Source organism: Sturnira hondurensis, unplaced genomic scaffold, assembly GCF_014824575.4.
Source record: "Sturnira hondurensis isolate 20B ecotype Veracruz unplaced genomic scaffold, ASM1482457v3 Scaffold0001532, whole genome shotgun sequence".
NCBI classification, from domain to species: Eukaryota; Metazoa; Chordata; class Mammalia; order Chiroptera; family Phyllostomidae; genus Sturnira; species Sturnira hondurensis.
Window position 1 is genome coordinate 60,326 of NW_028074163.1, and position 21,648 is coordinate 81,973.

Genomic DNA, 21,648 nt, shown 5'->3' on the forward strand with positions numbered 1-21,648 from the left:
TTATAAATTCCAAAGCACTTTTGTAAATATCAAACACTGGATAATCAAAATAATACTCATAATAGTGAGAGGCAGCTCTTACTACCCCTAATTTAAAAATGAGGACATTGAAGTTCGTTTACCTAGATGGTCCTTAATTCCCAGCCAAATTATGATACTTAGCTTCTTAATACTTGTTTAGCTTTCTTTTAACATGAAAAATCTTTTCTCTTAAGGTAATACATCAATTCCATTCACAGAGCACATCTACACTGTTAACATTTATTACACAAATTCTTTTACACTTTTGTATTTTATAGGAAGGACATGATTTTCATTTTTTACTACTGAGCACGTATACTTTGTAATATTCAACAAATGTTCTAGAAATTCTATAGAGGACAAAGATATGACTATTAATTTGAAAACAAATGAAAACAATCTTAGAGTCATCTAATGCAATTAATCAGCATACAGGAAGTTCTTCCAAGAAGGATGACTAGTAATCTTTGCTTAAATGTTTACAAGGAGTGAGCTCCACGGAGCTCCTAGAGCTCCTCTGTGTCGTACAGACAATGCAAATCTACCCACTGGTCTAGGTTTAACCTCCTGGGGAAACGGGGAACAATTTTACTGCCCCTTTCAGCAAACAGTTTCCACAGATCAAGTGAAAGTCACCCTGTGTCCGTTTGATGTAACATAAGGGGAAGACATGGTCAAACTCTCCAACGCACCATATGAAATGAGATATGAGAGGACAGGACTGATAAATCAGTGTGCCCCCTGGGACTTTTACTGCTTTCCACTGCATGACATTTTGAGGCCAGGATGATACACTCACATCCAACTTGCCGTTTTGTGGTTTCTTTGCTACAAAGTTTGTTTGAGGCCCAAATTTTTGTTGTAGGCTTGAGTCAGTCACTATCTCCGTCTGAAAAACCTCTTCCAAAACCTTACTTCTGGCTCAGATGTTTTGTCTATGACTTCCTCTCTTCTGAATAACTCGGGTCTTTCGGGGAGAGAGGGCATCTCAGTATTATTCGTCACTGTTCCCAGCACCAGTCCCTTTCATGGGATCTGAACACAGTAGGTATTCAAAAGTTTCTTTTTTTAATGGCATGAACTGGATTCAAAATTTATCAAAATGTGCTGAGATTTTTCTTTCACTTCATAGGTATTAAGCAGAAGTAATACTCTGGATGCGCATAACAATTTTTACTAAAAGAAATAAAAACATTTTAAAGTCAGGGTCATTTCTATACTTATAGAAAAAGGCTTTAAGCTTTAAAAAGCTAAAAGATAAAGGTTTTGTGTTATGTTTGGAGAACAAAGGAAAAAATCAATAAGAGTATGCTGTTAACACTGTTGTTCAACAGATATAATCAATTCTTATTGTAATAAACTATGTTCTTGTTATCAAAATGACAAATTTGAGGGTTTCCTATATCTTCCGAAAGTAAAGGGTTAAATCTAAGATACTACAACAAAAATATTTACAAGTTCCTTTTTTAAAATGATACCCTTGTCTATCTAGCAGATCCTCACAGACAACATCTGCCCCACCTTTGGGGCTGAAGGAGCCAACTGCATACATTGTTTCCTTCAAAGCTTTTCAAAGCTGTGGAAACTGCCAGGACCTTCTGCATGCAGTGAAAAAGATGATATGCAGATTACATGCTTTTCTAATTGCCTCTGTGCCTTTGAGTTATTGTTATGTAGAGATAAAACAAACCCTATGTTCTCATTGTATCAGAGCATCAGTTATGTTCATTATCAAACAATATGATGCAACAAGGTTATGAATGAAACTAAAGGGAGAAAATCAAGATAGAATTGACTTAGAATGCAAAAGCAATTTATATTCAGATACATTTGAAAAGGCAGAGCACAATGGCTTGAAGGTATGGATTCATGGAAGAAGTATCATTGTGCTTCCATAGCAACAAATACAAGCATAATTCTTCCTGGGCCTTAGGGGAGCACTTGGTGCCTTTGTCTTATGTTAGCACCCTCAGGGTCATGGCCAACTCCAACTCCAGACATTTGGAGTTAAACTCTTTTCTCTGGAGATTACTAACTCTTAAATGCGATAAGAGTTCACTTGAATATTTTTGCTAACGTAAAATAGAGTTTTAGTGATTTCAAAGTGTTTCTAGAACAATTTCAAAGAATGTCAATACTTCATGAAATTATAGAGCACAACAGCTCTAATTATAACAAACTCTTTCATTGCAGACAAACACACTGTTTAAATGTCATGCAAAACAGTCACATTTCAAGTGGGCCAATCAGTAAATATTTAAAAATAAAGTAGTGAAATCAACTACAGTGGGATAGGAGTGGCCAACTTCTACCACTTTGTAATAAAATCTACACGACAGAGATGCTATTTTCCAAGTGATCCCAGAGCCGCTCTTTAGAACCGTTTCATCCGCCAAAACAGAGAAGACATCGAGAGGACAGTTTGTAAGGATAACAGTGGTCTGACAACCCATCAGCCACTTACTAGCTGGATAGTATTGGACAAACTACCCTTTCTAAAAGGTCGTTTTTCTCATTAGTAGACTGAATTGGGTTATTCACGTTTCACTATCAGCAATGTTTATTAAACTGAGTGAAAAAATGTGTTTAAGATTTTAGCATCTCTGTGTGGTACGTAGTTTGGTCTAATAGAAATTTAGGTATGAAAATAGTTTGAACCCATGATTTGCTAGATAGCCTTTAGAGCAACACAACACATAAGCAGGCAATTAGTGATTACAACATTTTTATATTCTTCACATACACTGGGAAAACTGCCAATCAGTTCACAATGGGCCGCCAGTCAAAAGAAAGTGAAGCTATCACATCAAACATGCCCCATTACAGCCACCTTGGGAGGCAAAGTCTATCACATTAAGCAGGATCCTAGGTGTGTGCTTGTTTGTTTGTTTGTTTTTTAAAGATTTTTCGCTTATTTTTAGAGAGAGGAAAAAGGAGGAAGAAAAGAGAGGGAGAGAAACATCAATGTGACTGAGAAATGTCATTCTCAACAGGGGACCAGGCCATAAGACAGGCACACGCCCTGACCAGGAATCCAATCAGCAACCCTTCACTTTGCTGTACGACATCCAACTGAGCTAGGTTTTGATTGTAGACTTTCCCGTTAGACTTTAGGACTTAGAATTCTAATAAGGGTTTTTTATATAAATACATATTTTTACGATTCCTGACTAATGGTTTTCTCAATTACTTCTTTCAAATTTACTTTTACTGTATACTCAGAAGAAGAGAGAAATGCATTCTGAGAAAAATGACTCTGTTTCAGTCCCATCTAAGGAGGAATAAAGCTGTATGTGCTCATCTCCTCCACGAATTGTTTTGACTCCGACAGCTCTTTGGGATCCATCAACAGTCTGGATTTCCTGATTCTTAGGACAAATGTAATCTGATTTTAAAGCATGCATCGACAAGTGTAAAGGATAAGTACATAAGCTCTACCCCACTTATGAGGTTTAAAAACAATGATTAAAAAGAAAGCCAAGTGCAAATAACCTACTAGTGGTCCGCCGCGCTGAAGAGGAGATGGAGCTGTTGAGAGAGAAGGAGTTCTCATCCCTGTCCCCTGACACAGCTCTGCGGGGCGGGAGGATGGAGGAGGGCCTCGGCAGAGAGGAGCGCTTTTCCGGGCTCTTGGTGACGCCATCCTGAATGGGCAAAGCAAAAGGATGTGCGGTTCTGGTGAATCTTTATTTTCATTATAGAAGGTGATTACATTGCTCTGGCTATTTTCCCTTCTGTGCTAATAGACAAATTTCTTTTAATGCACACTACTGAATTTCACATGCTTAGAAGCATTTCTACTCCAGACTTAGAATTCATATTTGCCTAGAGGCTTTATGAAACTATGTTACTTTGGATGTAGTGTTAATAATTGATTGCAAAGTTCCAATTCTACATGATAACATAGGCAAAATGAATTTACTCAGGTGATTTCCAGTAAATTAGTAATTTTACTGAAAAATCTTCCTGAGCATGATAATTTATTAATCAGAAAGGAATGGCAGTAGGGCATCGCACACATAATATTCTTAACAATGACAATTGCAATACATTGTGCACTTAATGTGACAGGAACTCTAAGCACTTATATCCACTTATAATTTAATTCTCACTGCAAACAATCATATGTGTTTTATAGCCAAGGGGGCAGGTTTAATTAGTGTATGTAATTTTTCCAAGATCACCGAGTTGGTAGGTGGTAAAGGATAGTATTAAATCCTGATGTTTCCGATGCCAAGTTCAAACTTTCTATTGTATTACACACACTTTCTTATTAGATTATATAATATTATATATAATATGCTACATTCAATATTATATTTAATCCATATTTTATATCTGAGATTTTATTAGATGTCAAATAAATAATAAATTAATAAAGGATGGCATACCTAGAAAAAGACCTTTTCTATTGTTTTAATGGTTAGACTGCTCATAGCTATCGAAGCTTTTAATTTGCACTTGTTTCTCATAAAGGTCTATTGTTTATATGTCAACCAGTTTAGACTTTAAAGTCTTTGCTTCCATACATTAACTGAATCATGTCCTATAACCTTTCCCCAAATTGTACTCCTTTCTGCGTCTGGGACTGACCAGCTACCTTACCTTGTTCCCTGATTCTGAGTATGGCAAACGGTCTGTGGAGCCCGCTGACGTGGGCTGTGTGAAAAAACTGTCAGAAAATGTAGTCCTTCTAGTCGGACTAGGGCAGGCTGAGCTGCGTCTTGGGGATTTTGCATTACCCTGTAAGGCAGGAATCTTTGACAAGGTAGAATTCTAGCCATGAAAGAAAACAAACAAAAGCACAAAATAAACCAAACTATGAAGTAAAAGGAAAAAAATTTTAAATGTATAAACATATAAGAAATTAAATGTATACTTTTAATAAGAACACACATGACAAATGGTTACAATCAATGACAGATATATATGAGAACAAGAGATTTTTATTGAATACCTCTTTTTTTAATTTAAGAATACTCAGACATGAGGATATAGATTAAAATATTCTTTATGGATTTTATGTATAAAGTCTCTGATTAATCCATAGGCTTTATGTGATACAATCTTTTGAGTCTGTTGGAATTGTTCCTTTAATAAACATAGCCCTTAAGGTGTATAAGTAACTGATATCTTGGCCACATTTCAAGAACTTTAGAACAAGATGTATTTAAAACCTAATAATGGAATTATTTTTAAATTGAGAAAATACATTTTTAGATGATCTACACTGATTTCCTCAGAACACTGCAGAGTTTATATATAGTGAGTTTATCTTATAAGTGAAATGCATACTGGAGGCCAAGTTATACCATAAAATTCATAATTCTATGCATAGACTATAGTTGTACAATGTGTTAAAATTCTAAAAATAAATGTCAGCACTGAAGAGATTGCCCGTAAAACCCACAAGACTAAATTTACAGATGATGATAATCCTCAGGGAGATAGTCGGCAAGTGTAAGTCAGTGGGATGGATGCACTTGGCTTTGGGAGAAAGCTGTGCTGGCACGTTATATCTCGTGGGAAACGCTATTAAAAATGCAGACGAGTGTGACAAAGCCAAGGATATTTTATCTTCAAATAATTAATATGATTTACTTGTTTAAAATAGCGGCTGAGACTGAGATGTTTTTTATCTCAAGTTTTAACTTCTGTAGCCACTTTAACAGAGGCAGAGTCATTCACATGTTGCATGAATCCCTTCCTGCTGAACGGACCCCACACCTCATGGGGGAAGTGACAGCTGGGTCAGCAGAAGTCATTCTTTCCAGTTGATGCTACCCATAAAATAGCGAATTTCAAAAGTGTGAATGTAGAAAAGAAAATGGAGTAATTGGATTGCCACAAACAATAGAAGACAAGTAATGTGACGCTGAAAACAAAAACAAAATAAAACAAAAATTTCAAATGAATGAAGAATTGTAGGTGAGGTTCAAAACAAAGGGCAATGGAAAAATTGGAGGTAACTGTTCTGATGGAAGTACTGAGTATCAGAGAAAAAGAAAAGTTCACCTTAGAGTTTTAGAAAACAAAAAAACACTACAAGGAAGGAAAAAAGGGGGATGCTAAATGAGAAACAGAATGGTGGTCTAATCTCCAGAAAGATGAGATAGTTACTTATAATGAAAAAAGGTAATTTTGTGTCAGAGGATGCCTATGGTTTCTGCCTTAAATGTAAGCATTGAATGCCAATTCCTGTCGAATTATTCATAGGCCAAAGGACTTGAAGAAAACTTCAAGGTGTTTCAAACAATGTACACTTAAAAATTCTTTCCTTAATGGGGGAAAGCTAAAATTTACTTTCTATATCTATTCCTAAAGAGTTCCACCTTTTAAATAATAAAATAACAATAATAACAGTACCACTGTTATATAAATATTATGTTCTAGGCACTATACAGTGTACCATTTTATGAAATTACTATATTTAATGTTCACAGCTAACTTATGACATGATAATTTTTACTCCTCCCATTATTTTTGGAAAATTAAGACACAAGAAGAAAAGATAATATTGGGCCTCATCTGTTTCACAGCTCTGCTCTTCAATACCACAACTCAGTAGATCTTCATCAGAAACAGAAGGTAAAGAGATAAAAAACTTAAAATCACAGTGTTCTTCAAATAAAAGTGAGTAGAATCTTGTTGGAAGACAGTCTGACAATGTGCAGCAAAAACTTTATATATAGACCATCCTGAAATAATAATTTCACTAGAATGAAATTATTCTAAGGAAATGTATATCAATGCATTTGCAAAAAATGCAAATTTAGCCAAAAAGATTTCTATGCAGTAACATTGTCAAAATAACAAAAAAAATAGTTTCAATGTCAAACAATAGGAAATTGATTAAGTCTATAATATAAATAAATAAAATGCAATGTTATATAGTCATTAAAGTAATGTATAAGAATGATGAATGACATGGAATTCTGTTTACTAATTCACTGCAGAACTAATACACAGTGTTTTTGTTATTAAACCTATGAAGATATAGGAAAAAATGAAGATTGTACATTAAGATGGTAACTGTAGTTATCTTTAGATAAGGAAACTATAATACAGTTTTACTTACTTTTACTCATCTACATGCTTAATTTGCCTATATTCTTACTTTGTAGAAAAAATAAATATGTATTATAACATTTGGTTTTGTGTTGGTTACAATGGTTTATCTTGAATCTATGAAAAGTAAATAATTGGGCTCCCCTTTTTTCACCAGATCCTCATGCTCTTTCATATGTTTAGTCTCACTAATAAAGACTGGCCTAAAGCCCTGCCCTCTTCAACTGCCATCGTATGTCACTCCAGAAGACCTTAAGACATGCCCAAATGCCACTGAGAATCATTCTGGGTGAGTGATTGACTTAAAAAGACATTTAAGAGTAAACAGCCAAAGTCTAAATTATATCTAAAGTTATTAAAACATTGCCACTAATAACAAAGGGAATTTCAAATGAAGAACATGGAAAAAGTTATTTTACTCACAGAGACTTTGTCCTTTGCCTGTTTAAAGACACTGGGAACCTGATATGACTCACCACCTGCTGCTGTGAAAGAGAGAAGACACAAACAACCCAAAACTTAGTGGCTAAAAACTGCATGCATGCATTTTTCAACACCCTCTGGTTACTCAGTCGTGTCAACAGACTATTGCCATGCAGAATTTTGCTTATTTTGAGACTCAAATTCAGTAACCTAAAGAAACCTGAATAATAACAACATTATAGTGTGTGGCTCCCACTATAGGGTGTGCTGATTAATATAGCCCAGGGTCTACCAAAGCACATGTAAGCACACTAAATAATTTTTGATTGGTCACCAATGTACTTATAAATTACTATCACAGGAGGATAGATCCTTAAGAACAGAAGTCAACGAATAGCAACCTGAATGCTGTGGAATTCAAGGAAAAGAGGACTGACTGGTTTCTAGGGCCACTATGATATAAAAGAGTTCACGAAGATTCCCAAACCCCCTCGTTGTCCCCACTGCCATGCCTACAGAGAGTTCTGCATTTTGTTCTATTCCAAACTGCCTCGGTCAGCCAACCCCTTTTCTCTCTGCACCCTTTCATTTTACCATGTGAATGACATACTCGTTTGATGTGAAACATATCACATGAGAAGAGAAGGGAAGAAAAAATAGCTTGTCAAAGAAAGAAAACATGAGAGGAACTTTAAATTCAGTAATATACAACATGTTCTACACACGAACTTACTCTATGAAATTATTACCACATCTGTTACTGTTGTTTCTCTTGCTACTCTTTTGTACTTCTGGTTTCAATTTTAAACATCATCATCTCTAGCATTTTTTCCTGTCGATGACTTACCTGACTTGACTTAAATATCGCTCACGATTGAACACAATCCTTGGGGCTTTAAACACTACCCGCATTTAAAAGTTGCGCTGAGAAAATGACAGACACAAGCTTGTGTGTTCACTTCCTCCTTAATTTTCTTTCATGAGAGAGAAAACCTCAGAGGGGAAATTTGCGTATCCTTATAAGCACTCTGAGTGAGTTTTAAAAAAAGGTTCTTGTGCCATCTGCAGCTCTAACACAAAAATATTACCGTCTACAATATGCTACGTGCGATTTAGGATTGGCTAGTAAGATTATTCACAGACTGTGGGACTGATTTTTCTTTTTGAAGAAGTGCAAATGATGCCTCCTTACTATTGTATAATGTGTCTCCAATGTCTGGGACATAGAGTTTGCTTCAAGTCAATGGCGCCCTGTTTGGTATATGCTCTCTGCCTGAGTGTCTTAACCTTTGAATAGCATAAGGAAAGATACTAATTAGGCCAAAACCCTTAAATCTCCTTTAAAGACTGAATTCAAAAGGCAATTTCCGCTCAGTGTGGTAAAGTGAACACGAATGACATGTGGGTACGTCGGCAAACCAGTGGACATCTCCTCTGAAACTCCACAATTCTACTGTAGTCTCTCATCCTTCCAGGTAGGATGTAGGACTCTGATGCCCAAACCAAGGGTTTCTGTCTTTCCAAGCAGCTGTCCAACCAGAAAAAAATGTCCACATTTAATGAAATGGAACAAAGTAAGATGTGATATAAGATTCAGAGGCATGCTAATTCCTACCTATTCAGTAGAGGAACTCCTTCCTCATCCTGAAGTGTCATCAGGGTTTGAGCATAATTGTAAGCATCCCACTTTCAAATACCACCCCAGAGACTCGTTCTTGAAGAAAAGTGTGTGACATGATTCCAATATGAAGAACATAAATACAAAATATTTGAGATTATTAGTGGCTACCATAAAACCACCAATTACCTTGATTTTCTTTCTCTTGCAAAGGTTAATGCTGCCCTCAACATTTAAAACCATCTGAATATTTATAAAAAGACACTGCTGATGTGTAATAGATAGAAAAATACTCTTTTCTGATTTAGCAATCTGAGATCTTATTTTGTAGACCACAAGTATGCCACTTAACAAATGTGAAAATGTACTGTAAATTAAGAATATCCCACTATAATTATACATTTAGGTAGATATGTATAACTAAAATTTAAGAATGGATTTTGCATTGTAGGTATTTGTAGGGTTTTTATATGATTTACATGTTTTTCTATTCAATCCACTTTTTCAACAATAATAAAGTATATTTGAAGAAGAAAAATAATAAGAAGTAAAATAGGAATATATCTAAGTTCTAAGAAATTCAGTAGAGAAAAGACTTTTATCTTTGAATTTTGAACACTGGGTTATATAGAAAAATTGGGCAGTTTGTATCCAACACATGTAAGGAAATTTCAGTGACAAAGTGACAGCTGAGAGGCATCACACAGCAAGCCTTTAGAATTTTGGATCTAAGGAATAAAATCTGATGAGATTACCAGATGATTTCGTTTCCCTTTTTCTTCCTCTTTCATCCAAAGCAAAGTAATTCTGCAACCGCTCATTTTACCCCCGATTGGCTTTTTCATTTTCAATCCTGAAGCCACTCTGCATTTTGGGTGGTTTTCAGTAAGCTCGTCAACATCAGTAACAGATTTGGCAGTAACAGTGTAGAAAAGAGGACAAATACGCATGGGCTTAAGCATGAGGGAGATAAAGAAGCAAAATAATGAGAATGCGTACCACAGTCATAGTCATCGCCATCGCCTACCCCCACACACAGAGTGAAAATAGGTCCCCAGAATGCGACACTAGAGCCCAAGGCCAAGATACAATCACTGTTAAGTCTGAGCATGACAAAGAAACAGATGGTCATGACCTCTTCTGCAGGGAGGGAAAAAAAAAAGAGTAATGATACAAGACACTTAATAGCAAAACTGTTCATGACTACTACGATTCTTGGAAGAAAAACAAAATGAAGAAGCTGCTACGGGAATGAGATTAAAAAAAAAACAAAACAAAGAAACGAAAACATGTCCATGTTTGCCAGCCACATTGCAGAACGGAACAGTCACCTGTCGGTTTCCGCTTAACGCAGGAGAGATGAGTTGGTCTAGTGTATTTGATAGCAGGTTTTAAAATGAATTTCCTGGAGGGAGAGTGGGCCTGAACTTCTGTTTTTTTAGCAAGTTCAGCCTTCTTATAAACTGCTATGGATAAGAAAACACAAAAAAGCACACCATCAGGAAAAAAAAATAAGCACTTGGACCACAACCGAATAAAATTTCATCCATAGTTACCACGGTTAGGCAGTTTCTTCCATACAAAGAGTAATCATGAGTTACTTCAAAAACATTTTTTAAAGAAGTGATTGTGAAATGAACCTTTTTTCCTTCTCCCTTCATCCCTGGAGACTGTGCTAGGTTCCTTTTTAGCTATTTTTCTTTCAGGAGTGGAAATTCTGCCTCTCCCGGTTTTAAAAGGCTTTTCTTTTCTATGTTTCTCGAGAGATGGTCTCCGAGCTTCCTTTTCAGCCTTCTCCTCTTTAGGAACCGTTTCTAACTGCTCTGTCATGATGCTCCGGTCATCATCTGTGGACCAAAGCAAACCATGACAAGAACAACAACAAAAACATTAGTGACACATGTACAAAGGCCTTCACCTGCGTAACAAAATGCAAAATAAAGGGACAAGAGGGGGCTATTTTAAAATGTTTCAAATGAACAACAACAAAAAAAATTCCACTAGGTTACTGGATTTTATTGGGGAGCAGAAAATTAAAAAAAAAAAAATGCACACCTTGAGTGTCCACCCAGAGACTGTCGGCATCCATGATGGAGTCGTCGATGGTGGTCTCGTCTTTGTAATCATCATAGGTTTCTGTCTTATATTCTGAGAGTGCGACCTCTTCCCTCTCGGGGGAAGCTGGGGCTTCTGGGGAGCCATCCTTAGGTTCTGCCTGGGCCTCGGCTGCCTCTTCTAGTTCGAGCTCTTCTTCAGCACGAGGGGACGGTCTCCTCTCCACCTCGGGCTGCTCCGGGGCTGCAAAACGCACGCTGTGGGAACCCGATTCCCCTTCGTCGGTTGTGGTTTGCACTACAGTGATGAAGTCATCCTCAATGGTCACAACAGACTCAATCACCCCTTTGTGTTCACCTGGGCAGGTCTCCACAAGTTCCTCCCTGGCACCTGCGATGCCCAGGTCACTAATTTGAAGGGTGTCTGAGCGAAAAAGCAGTTTATCGTATTCTCCCCGGGCTTCTATCTCTTCTTCCTCACTCGGAGCTTCTGCTGGTTCAGCCCCAACAGCTTCAGGCAAGGGCTCTGTGACATCAGAGGGCGTGATTGATATGCCTGGGGTCTCCTTGCCTTCTTCTTTGGGCGGCTGCATAAATGCCAACTGGGCATCTGCTCTCTCCTCCAGGGCTAAATCGGCGTCTGAAACAGCAGATGCACAAGGTATCTCCACTGACAACTTGATGGCGATCTCATCCTGAATTAGAGAAGATTCCGGGGATGTTTCCTTCTTGCCCTCATCTGGCTTCAAGGACTCCATGGTCAGGCTCTCATGCTCACCACTGGACTCGTAGGACTCTTCTTTGTCTACGGCCTCCTGGTGCACCAAGTCAGGCTTGGCAACCTTCTCCTTGACTTCTGTCTCACCGGTTTTGGCGCCTTCTTTCACGTGGCCCAGCTCAATACCCATAAACACATCTGCCTCCTGAGGCACCGAGGGTGCAGCCTCAAATTTAAGCTCGGTCGCCTTTCCGGCATCTATGTTTAGCCCTGCGGCCATCTGTCCAAACTCACTGACTTTAATATCTAGTGGACCCTGATCAGCTTTCTTTGCAGCAGAATCCAGTTCTGATTCAGCTTTTTTGGGTTGTTCTACCTCAGCTACCTCTGGCACTGAACTGAGACCTTTCTCTGCTTTCTCGGCCATGACAGGTGATGCATCTTTTGACGCGGTCAGTTCTTTGGCCAAAGCATGCTCGTAGGTTACTCCTAATCCAAACGTTTCAATCTTAAGGCCGGCCCCTTCTGTTTCCCTGGTGTGTTCTTTTGGATCAGCATGTTCTTCACTCTTTTCTAGTACAGTATCCAGCTTATCGCTAGCTCTCCTCTCCTGATCAAACTCCCTACCCAGTGCTGATTGCGGGGATGCTTCCTTCTCGGCACTGAACTCATCTTTGACTCTCCCGGCAGCTGCCAATTTTACTTCAATCAGTGAAAGGTCTGTGGCCAAATCTCTTCGTAGTTTATCATCACTGCCTTCATAAAAGGAACCACTCTCTCCTGATAAGTTCTCACTGTCTTGAACAGGTGAGGGGAGTGGGACTGTGTATTTATTGAACACACAATAGCCCAGGTCTTCGAGCTGACTGTCTGTTTTAACAATGACGTGGTTTTCATCAGTGACAGGGGGTAAGGCAGTACTACTTCCTTCAGTGACACTCTCTGATGGGACAGATTTCTTCCTAGCAACCTCAGCATCTGCACTCACGGAAGCTAGCCTTGATCTTGTGCCTGCCAGATCTAGCATCTCAGGCAGGTCGGGGGCCATGACAGTCCCATTTTTGTAATAATCTTTGGCTAGGAATGGCGATTCACACAATGTCTCGACTTGAATATTGCCCTCTCCGGTAGCTTTTTCTCCTTCTGTCTGTTCTTCCTCCTCTTTGCTTTCTATTGGGAAGCAAGGGGCTTTCTCCAGTGCAGGTGTCGTGGCTGGAAGGTAATCGTCCCCTTCATCCATACTTCCACTAGTGTTGGTTAGAATATCAGAAGCCAGAGGAGAAAGATCATGCCCCCGACCAAAGTTAAATCCAAGAGCTATGGAATCCAGGCAAGACATGGGCAAATTGATGGACATGCTCCTCTGTTCTATTGCAGACCTACCGCCGAGTCCTAAACTCCTGCTTAGTGTCAAATCATCCTTATTCTTACTGTGGAGGTCCCTTTTCTCCCCATACACTTTTGGATCAATAGTGAACATTCTTTCTTGAGGAGAACTGGGTTCCTCCGGTAAATCAGGCGGGTAACTCTTTGCAAGAGAGCTATACCCTGCTTCCTGGGCCGGAGCACCGGGCTGTGAGTCTTTACCTGCCTGAAGTCCCTTGTCATCATTTTTAAACATGGGAGATATGGTATCAAAAGACTCTTGGGCACTTTCTCTCGTGTCACTCAGTTCATAGTAATCGCTGCCAGGCTGGATGCTTTTTGTCACTTCTTCTTTCAGGGCGGACGTTTCAAAGTACTTGGACATTCCTGACTTATCTTCATAAAACGGCACATCGAGCTCAGCTAAGGTTGCGGCCCCAACTCCTTCACCCTGATTGTCTTTGTCCGCACATTTTTCTTCAAACAGGTCTTCGATAGCATCCTTTTCGCTCAGCACAGCTGGCTTGTGCAGGACTTCCTCCAGGGTTTTAGAAGTCACGGCTGAACTGGCACCGCCTTGCTCCAGACGTTCGGGAAACGAATCCTGCTTGAATGCATCTGTGGTCAGCTGTTGGCCGTGCTGCTGTTCTTCTGAGAGAGTGTGCTCTGGGGAGGGCTGGATCATGCCTGTTTCTTTATCTGTCAACATGGAGGGTTTGCTCTCTTTCAGCAGGGTTTCTTTGTCGGGAATAGTTGTTTTTTCTTCAAGCTTTAGCTGAGGTTCCTTTTCTGTAAGTGAAGATTCCTGCCCACCAACAGCAGGCATCTCTCCTTTCTGCACACGTTCTTGTTCTATTGCCCCCTTTTCTTCTCCTAAAGCTTTCTCAAGGACACATTCTTCCACAACGGCAAAGTGGGCATCAGCTGTCATTTTGAAGGGTTTATCCTTATGGGGCTCTTCCACTTTAGAAAGGTCTTTGGCAGTCACTGGGCCACTGGTTTCCTCCACAGACTTTTTGTCACCTGGCTGTAACAGGGCAGGGGCAAGAGGCAATGCTTCCGCAACTATGTCGTTCCTCATGACATCTACAGGGAGAGTGAAGCTTCCGCCCTGGAAAGGACTTGGCATGGGAGAGTCAAACTGTCTCCCTTCCCACTTTGGGATATCCTCAAATACATCCTTTTTCTTCATGGGTGTCAGGGGGCCAGGAGATATAGGAGCAGCTAAGCCCCACTCGTCCTTTTTTGTTTCCATTGGCATTTCAATGAACCAGTCCTTGTGTTCCTTTGGAACTGGGGTTTCTGGGACGAGGCCAATACCGGGCACCGTCTGGCCCAGCTCTGTCTTCTGCTTCACATCGTCTAGGCTGGCACCAGGAGTGTGCCCAAACAGAGTAAGAGGTGCCCTTCCTTCTTCTGTGCCTTGTCTGTCCTTGTTATCGGGGGACGTTTTAGTTGTCTCAGGCGGCGAAACTAAGGCAGCATGTTTTAGGTCTTCACCAGGCTGACTCTGCTTCTCTGACTCCTTTTCCTTCTTGTCGAATGGCTCAGCTAAAGAGGGAGTCAGTTCCTGTTGATCGTGGAACTCCATCTTCGAGGCTGCAAATAAACCTGAAGTAATTGGGTTGATTTAAAAAAATAACAGGCAAGTGCTTTCAGGCAGTAAGCTTAAAATTATGTTTTGAAATGACAAATGAATGGTGGGCAAAAAGAAAAAAATATGGAACATGCAAGCATGCTACCCATTTAAAAATCAACGTGAAAATGTCAGTATTGAGATATATTTGTATACTGCTGCTAAAATGAGCTCCCACTATGAATTAATGCCTACACAAATTGTAATGAGTACATTCTGAATATTCTTTTTCTTTTGTTTGTTTAGTCTCTCCTAAACAGTAGGTGATATGTATTATAGTAGAAAAATTCATGTGTCTTCCTCAGATAACAATTATGGATTAAGGATATTGAGTATTTAACTGATATCAGGGTACAAAATAATATATATATATATACCTATACATGTATATGTAAGACTAAATATGGAAAAGGATTGATTTTTACTGAACATTTTCATATTTAAAACTACATTGGTAGGCCATGGGGTGAAAGCCAATAAATTTATAAGAAGAGTTAACGGTTTCAATTACCTTGATCAACAAACACCAGGATCAATTTTGGGGGCATTGAAAAATTATTGAACTAATTTTTTAGAAGTCGTTGAGATTAAACTTCAGGAATATAAATAAATATTTGCTACTGAGTTTATATGATATGGCCTAAGAACTGACAAGTCAATTTCTACCATGTATTCAAAATTCTTAATGCCTAATCATTACTTTGTATGGTAAATGTAAGAAAAGTTGAATTATAATGTCAGCACTAGGAAGTCATGCTATAACATTTTAGAGAGTCAACTATAAAATATCTTTCTCTCCGTGGTCATGACCTTATTTCCTGGAACACAACCAGCTGGTGAAGCATTCACCAGTATTGGCTTTAGAGATACTTCACAGAAATTAAGTGACTCTTTTTTTTAATTTTTGTTTGTTTGCCAGTCAAAAAGACTTCAGAGTCTTACTTGTGTTTAATGGCCAAAGGTATTTCACTGTGCTCACTAGGGCTAAATGTAATTATCTGGAAAAGATCTGGGGAAAAATAATAAAATTCAGTCATCTCTTGAAGAGCAAGTGTATGGACAATTATTCCCTTATATACTTGTGTGTGCTGTTGTAGCTATAGAAAAGAAATACTTTGTGAACTTCTTATAAAGGTCAGAAGAATGAAAACTCAAGAGATATGGGGATGGTCAGAGGAGCTGGCTGCCACGGGAAGGAAATGATATGAGAAGCATCAGCAGGAGCTTTTAAGGAAACCAAAGTAGTCTTCATTGAAGCGTAACAGATACAGCATATTGCGGTTGCAAAGAAAAAAGATTCTACCGTTCAAGCCTCTATGTGCAAAAATCCAACTCTACAATTTGAAATAAAAGCATATGAATCACTGTCCCCCCAAATAAAAAGAAAAATATACATGTATTAGCAATGTGACTGGCAAACACTTGAGATGGGGGGTGGGGTGGGCGGTACAAAAAGCTCACATAGCATCATCAGCCTGGCTGCAAAGCAAATTGTATCACGGCAAAGTAAAACCAGAGACCAGCTGCAACAGTGGGAATCCAAGCTGCCACACAGCACCTGCGCAAGCACATTCTCTGCTCAGGAAACCTAAATCAATGCTCCTGGGATCATGAGAAGACTTGGCGATGCAACAGCGTTGGAAAAGCATGAGGTCGGTAAGCTGCCGGAGAGATCATTTGCAACAAAACACATGCAATTCCTAAGACAGACACACCTTCCCTGGCAGAGGAAGGAGTTTTTATTTCTGGAGACACCTCCGTGACCTCTTTTGCATTTTTCTCCTGCGGGGCCCCTGCTGGGGCACTCTCTTCAGGAACTACCTGGGCCTCCATACTAGATTCCACTTGGCCCTCCCTGAGGCCCTTGGCTTGGTCTGAGACCTTGATAGGCCCACACTGTTTCCCAGGAAGAGCATCAGGCTTCTCTTCCTCAGCCATTGGACCCTCTAGCGTTTCTTCTTCTTGGGGATGAAAAAGATGATGACATCATGACCACAGAACAATGCACACCACAACAGAAATATCACTCAGGAAACACTTTCAGCTCCATGCTGTTATCTTAGGAGAAGCTCTTTTACCATTTGGATGAGCAAATTAATATTCTAATGCAACATGCATTCGTTTTTGCTTAGAAATTAGGTATAATCTGCTAATAATGATGCCATTTAAAGTCTCATTAACAGGTTATTTATTTCAAAACTTGAGAGCTGAAATGGTTTTATTGCTCTATGACCACTTAGTGGAAATGGCAGTAAGTTGCACACATGTGAGAAGCTTGTTGGGAGTAAGAGATGATGCTGCCAGATAACAGATGGTTGTAAAGAGACAGATGCATTGATGTTCTGGGGGGGAAAAACTTGACATTTGTTAGACATGTGCTGTTTTATCCAATGCAAGAAGTCACTATATATGAATTTCTGATTACTTTATTTAAAACATGCAAAGTTTGCTAAGGAACTCAGGGAATAAAAAAAGCCTGGTCTCAAAATAAAATCCAATCAATTACCTTTACAGCTTTATCATGAAGTCCACCAAATATGTAAAATATAATTCATTTAGTGTTTCTGTGGTGAAGGACTGCCTAACTCAATTCATTTTATCTTCACTGTAGTGCATGATATTAGAGAATACCGAAACTTTCAGAGTAAGCAAACACTTTGGAAAACAAGGCTCAGGTACAATTTCAACCTGTTAAGAAAAGTCTACCTCTGAAACCCAACTCCTTCCATATCATTAAACCCCCTGAAATGCCCGTCAGGTAGCGTGTGTGCGGTTCTCTTTAACACTGGACAAGAAAGAAAATGTCCAAGCTGTCTACACAGTCGTGTTTCTGCCATTCAGAAAAAGAAAGAAACCACCAAGGAAAGGTAACTGAGTGGCAGCCAAACTGCCAAAATATTTTCCCTAAAGATGTATATCGCATGCAAGCATGTTAACAATTCAAATGCAAAAACAAACTAATGAAGGTTATGAATTGTGCTGATTTGCACGTCCAATGCCAGTAAAATAAATTTGATCGATTAAGAAATTAGAGGAATTAGATATAAGCTGTCTGTCATTTTGCAAAGGAAAGATTGTTACAAAATTCCCCTGAAACAATTACACATGGTTTAGATGGCCCTGTGAGAATGGACAGAAATTTTCTTTTCTGAGAAATATGAAAACCTTTGGAATTGGTGGGGGAGGGGATTACTTCATCTATTTTCTCATATTTAGTACTCAGGCACTTCATTTTTGTAATTTAGTGATGTAAGTAACATTTTAAAAATTCTAATTTTAATTCATTAAGGCAATTTTTATAGTGCCACAGAATTAGAGATTTTGATTACAGCTAAGAGACTTATAGTTGCTTTATTTATGTCGCCCTGTTGGATAAAGCCTAATCAAATTAATTTACATGTTTTCCAAATTCATGTAACTTTTTAGCCTTCCCTTTTATCATTTTGCATAATTCATGTGTGTTTCCACTATACCTGTTCCTTATTCAAGAATTCACCTATTTTTCTTAATTGTTTTTAAGTTCACACTATGAGAAGAACCTAATTTCACTCAATATAGGTTGTATTTCTCTATCAGAGTGTCTCAGTCATCAGTGTTCTTTGTTTTCCAAATGACCCTGGAAGGAGTTTATTATTATGAATGTGGACAGACTATTCCTCGTTGCCTCAGAACTATTTAACCGTACATTAGGAAATGTCCCATACAAAGTGAATTCTTCACTTAAGCAAGTTATTTTTGCCTAGGCGAAAATAATCTCTTTACCTAAGGAAAAAAAATTAGCTCTAACTTTTTTTCTTTACAAAACCACCCAGTTAGAATGAGAATCCCTGCAGCTCGCTGCTCATCACAGCCTGTTGTTAACTAGGGCTCCTATCTTCACAAGGGCTGGAATGCCAGAGGCCGGGGACCCTTTCCTTTACTCTAGCCCAGCTCTACTGATGTGGGCCAAGATTTGATCACCTGGAAGAGCCTCTGTAGCTTCTGTGGATAAAAAAATGATTTGGACAAATACAGTTATTTCATAACATTTGTGCTGCCCTAAACGGAATTTTCTCTCTTAAAAAGCTATGATGGCACTAAAAAAGATAACTAATTCTACTTATGTCTGGTCCTAGTGATATGTATGCAAGGAAGAAAAATTATATTCAGGGCCATCTTCTTTTGTTTGGATACGAGAATATATTCTCCCATGACTGATTTACTTGCAGGGAGCAGAAAGGAGTCACACTTTAATTCAACTGTTTTTGGTTCCTCCCTTTCTATCTCCCTTTTTTGGCTTCCTTTTCAGAAGTAACAATACAGGAAAAGGAAGTTCTTACATGCCTCAAATAAGGCGTCTTTTATAAAAATTGTTGAGGCATTTGGATGGATGTAAATTATATAGAGACTTCACTTTCATATGGAAAAACAGGGTCTTGTCCCTCCCACCACACATATGAAGGCACACTTAGTAGGATGCATAGGATAAAAGCTGCAGGCTGGGAGCAGGGGCAAAAGGGGACCATGCTCGGTTCACCTTTCTCCTGGCCTAAGTGGGCCTCTGCACTCTGCGCTGGGGCACTGGGGAGCACACTAGAGGTAGTCCATTGTGAGCTGAACAAAGGATGCTCATAGTACTCCTCATCGGAATTGGAAGGGTCATCATCAGGCACAGACACCGAGATGGAGGGGGCTAGGAGTCTACGCCTCTTCCCGCTGGTGGCAGGTTCGTGGCTGGGGAACCTGTGTAGAGGACCCACTTGATCCTGAGCCCCTTCATCTACAAACAGACACACAGGAAGAAACTGCAGGGAGAACTGGACAAGACAGACACAAGATCAGACAGACAACAGCTGCACAAGGACACAGAGGGCCAAAGAAGCAGCACAGAAAAATGCAGGAGAATTAGCAAGACCAAGCTGATGGAGGATGGGAGACACCGAATGTTTCATGCTTTGGTACCCACTGAATTTAAACTATCCCTTAAGTAATTTTGTCATTGATCTAATGAATCAAATGCACTGACACTCCCACTGCCTAATAGGTGTTATCCACACATTTCCCTCACACAAGTCAGAATAACCATGGAAACACTGGCATGGAAACGAAGCATTACAAAACAGATGCATCCTCTGGAAGAAATTCTTTTAAGTGGATTGATTCCTCTTGTGCTTATATCAATATACTTGTAAGTTAAAAAAAATAGAAATTGTTAAGATCTGATACCTGTATGATTAGGGGTGAATATTCTGTTTGAACCACAACCTCAAATATTTAGGATGCTCACAGAGTTATCAGCACTTTGGTTAATTTAATTTTTAGTTAATGATTTTAATAGAAAAGTAATTGTTTAAAAAGTACTATTTTTCTTTCCTGCTTTGCTAAGAGATGTGCAGTAGGCAAAGCTTTCTCTTTGATTGCTAAGTCCCAGGGGCGTCCTCTGCAACACAGGTTCTCATTTGTACGTCTATGAAAGTATATGGTTTTTAGAAAGTCCCTCACATTATAAATGGGTTTTTGTGTGTTTCGCTTCTCTTCTGAAATCTCAACAGATACAGCATCAGCTGAGGATTTCTACAGAGTCGACTTCTGATTCACAAAGCCTTTATTCCGCACAGTCTTTAGTTGTATTACTGGCTCTTGGCTGTTCTTATATGTCAACACCCTCATTACATATTTCTCACTGAAATGCTAAAGGAACTGCTCCCATTCCTGTCCTCTCCTGTGTCTTGGTTTAGAAACATGCATAAGTTGAATAGATTTCCTTAGACACACAAGTGTACATTAGTTAGCCTGTTTCACATTCGGGTTCCTGTATATGTTAATGAGCGTCAAGGATGATGTCGCTGGACGCTGCGTGGCTCTGACGTGGAACAGACACTACATCTCAGACCCAGGTGGCAGGTGACCAAATTTGCTACTGACTAAGTATTTACCGACCTAGAGAGTAAGTTTAGAATTTCATAATTTCAATAACAACAGACTCTGAATACTTTTTATTCCTAAATTTGAGCAGACAGAATTATAGAAATAATTTGAAAATGCACTGTATTTGTAAGGCAGCAACTTTTTTTTCGGCAACCAAGTGCTGGCAACTAGAGCTAAGTCTGAAATCATAAGGATACCAAAATAACATTTGGTAGAAAGAGACTACTTTTAATTTTCTGAGCACGCTATTTACTGATGGTTCCGTGGAAATTGTTTCTGGATGGGTGCTCAGAACTTTCTCATCCATGATGCTTATTATATCACGGGAGAGCAGAAGCCTAAAATTGTGTCCGATACTCTTAGTTTAAGGCGGCACGATTTTTCAGCCGAACAGATAATTGGCTCTAATCTGGCCTACACCCCGGCTGAATCATAAGGCCTGGGCTTGTCACATGTCCCAGCCATTCACAGTCCTCCATGACTCTCTGAGGCTGTAACTCGCCATGAATGCAAGTTACCTCTAAAACTTCCAAAAGTTTCAACAGATTGTCAGGACAACAAACAGATAGAAATGGCATGGTCACCTCTCTGCTTTGCAGCGTTTGTTTTCTGGGGAGTAGAGTACACTGCGGAATAAAACTGAAGCATTTAAAGCTGAGCCTGGTAGTTTAAACACACTACTCCCTGGATTGGTTTAACCCTTTTGAAGATGCTGACCCCCTCTTTCTTATTGCTGTTGCTCTTTTTGAAAGTGCCAAAATGTGAGAACAACCCAGTCTTGCTTTAGCTCTCTAACATTTAAAAAAAAACAGCATTTTCTCTCTGAAAACTGACTGCA

At 39.1% G+C, this 21,648-nt stretch overlaps 1 protein-coding gene across 24 annotated transcripts in view; it reads right to left on the reverse strand.

The window, feature by feature from the left end:
• Positions 1-21,648, reverse strand: part of MAP2 (microtubule associated protein 2) — a 258,006-nt gene that overhangs the window by 14,844 nt on the left and 221,514 nt on the right. For 5 of the 24 annotated variants that reach the window (XM_037029602.1, XM_037029625.1, XM_037029639.1 and 2 more), the window contains 6 exons: positions 11,186-14,878; positions 10,771-10,977; positions 10,462-10,596; positions 7,513-7,574; positions 4,627-4,797; positions 3,518-3,665 (listed from right to left, as the gene is read on the reverse strand). In XM_037029602.1, coding sequence (XP_036885497.1) covers positions 3,518-3,665; positions 4,627-4,797; positions 7,513-7,574; positions 10,462-10,596; positions 10,771-10,977; positions 11,186-14,878 — 4,416 coding nt within the window. Of the gene's footprint in view, positions 1-3,517; positions 3,666-4,626; positions 4,798-7,512; positions 7,575-10,461; positions 10,597-10,770; positions 10,978-11,185; positions 14,879-16,618; positions 17,258-21,648 lie in introns of those variants that run through there. The other 19 variants (XM_037029714.1, XM_037029697.1, XM_037029652.1 and 16 more) reach the window with 11 other exon arrangements.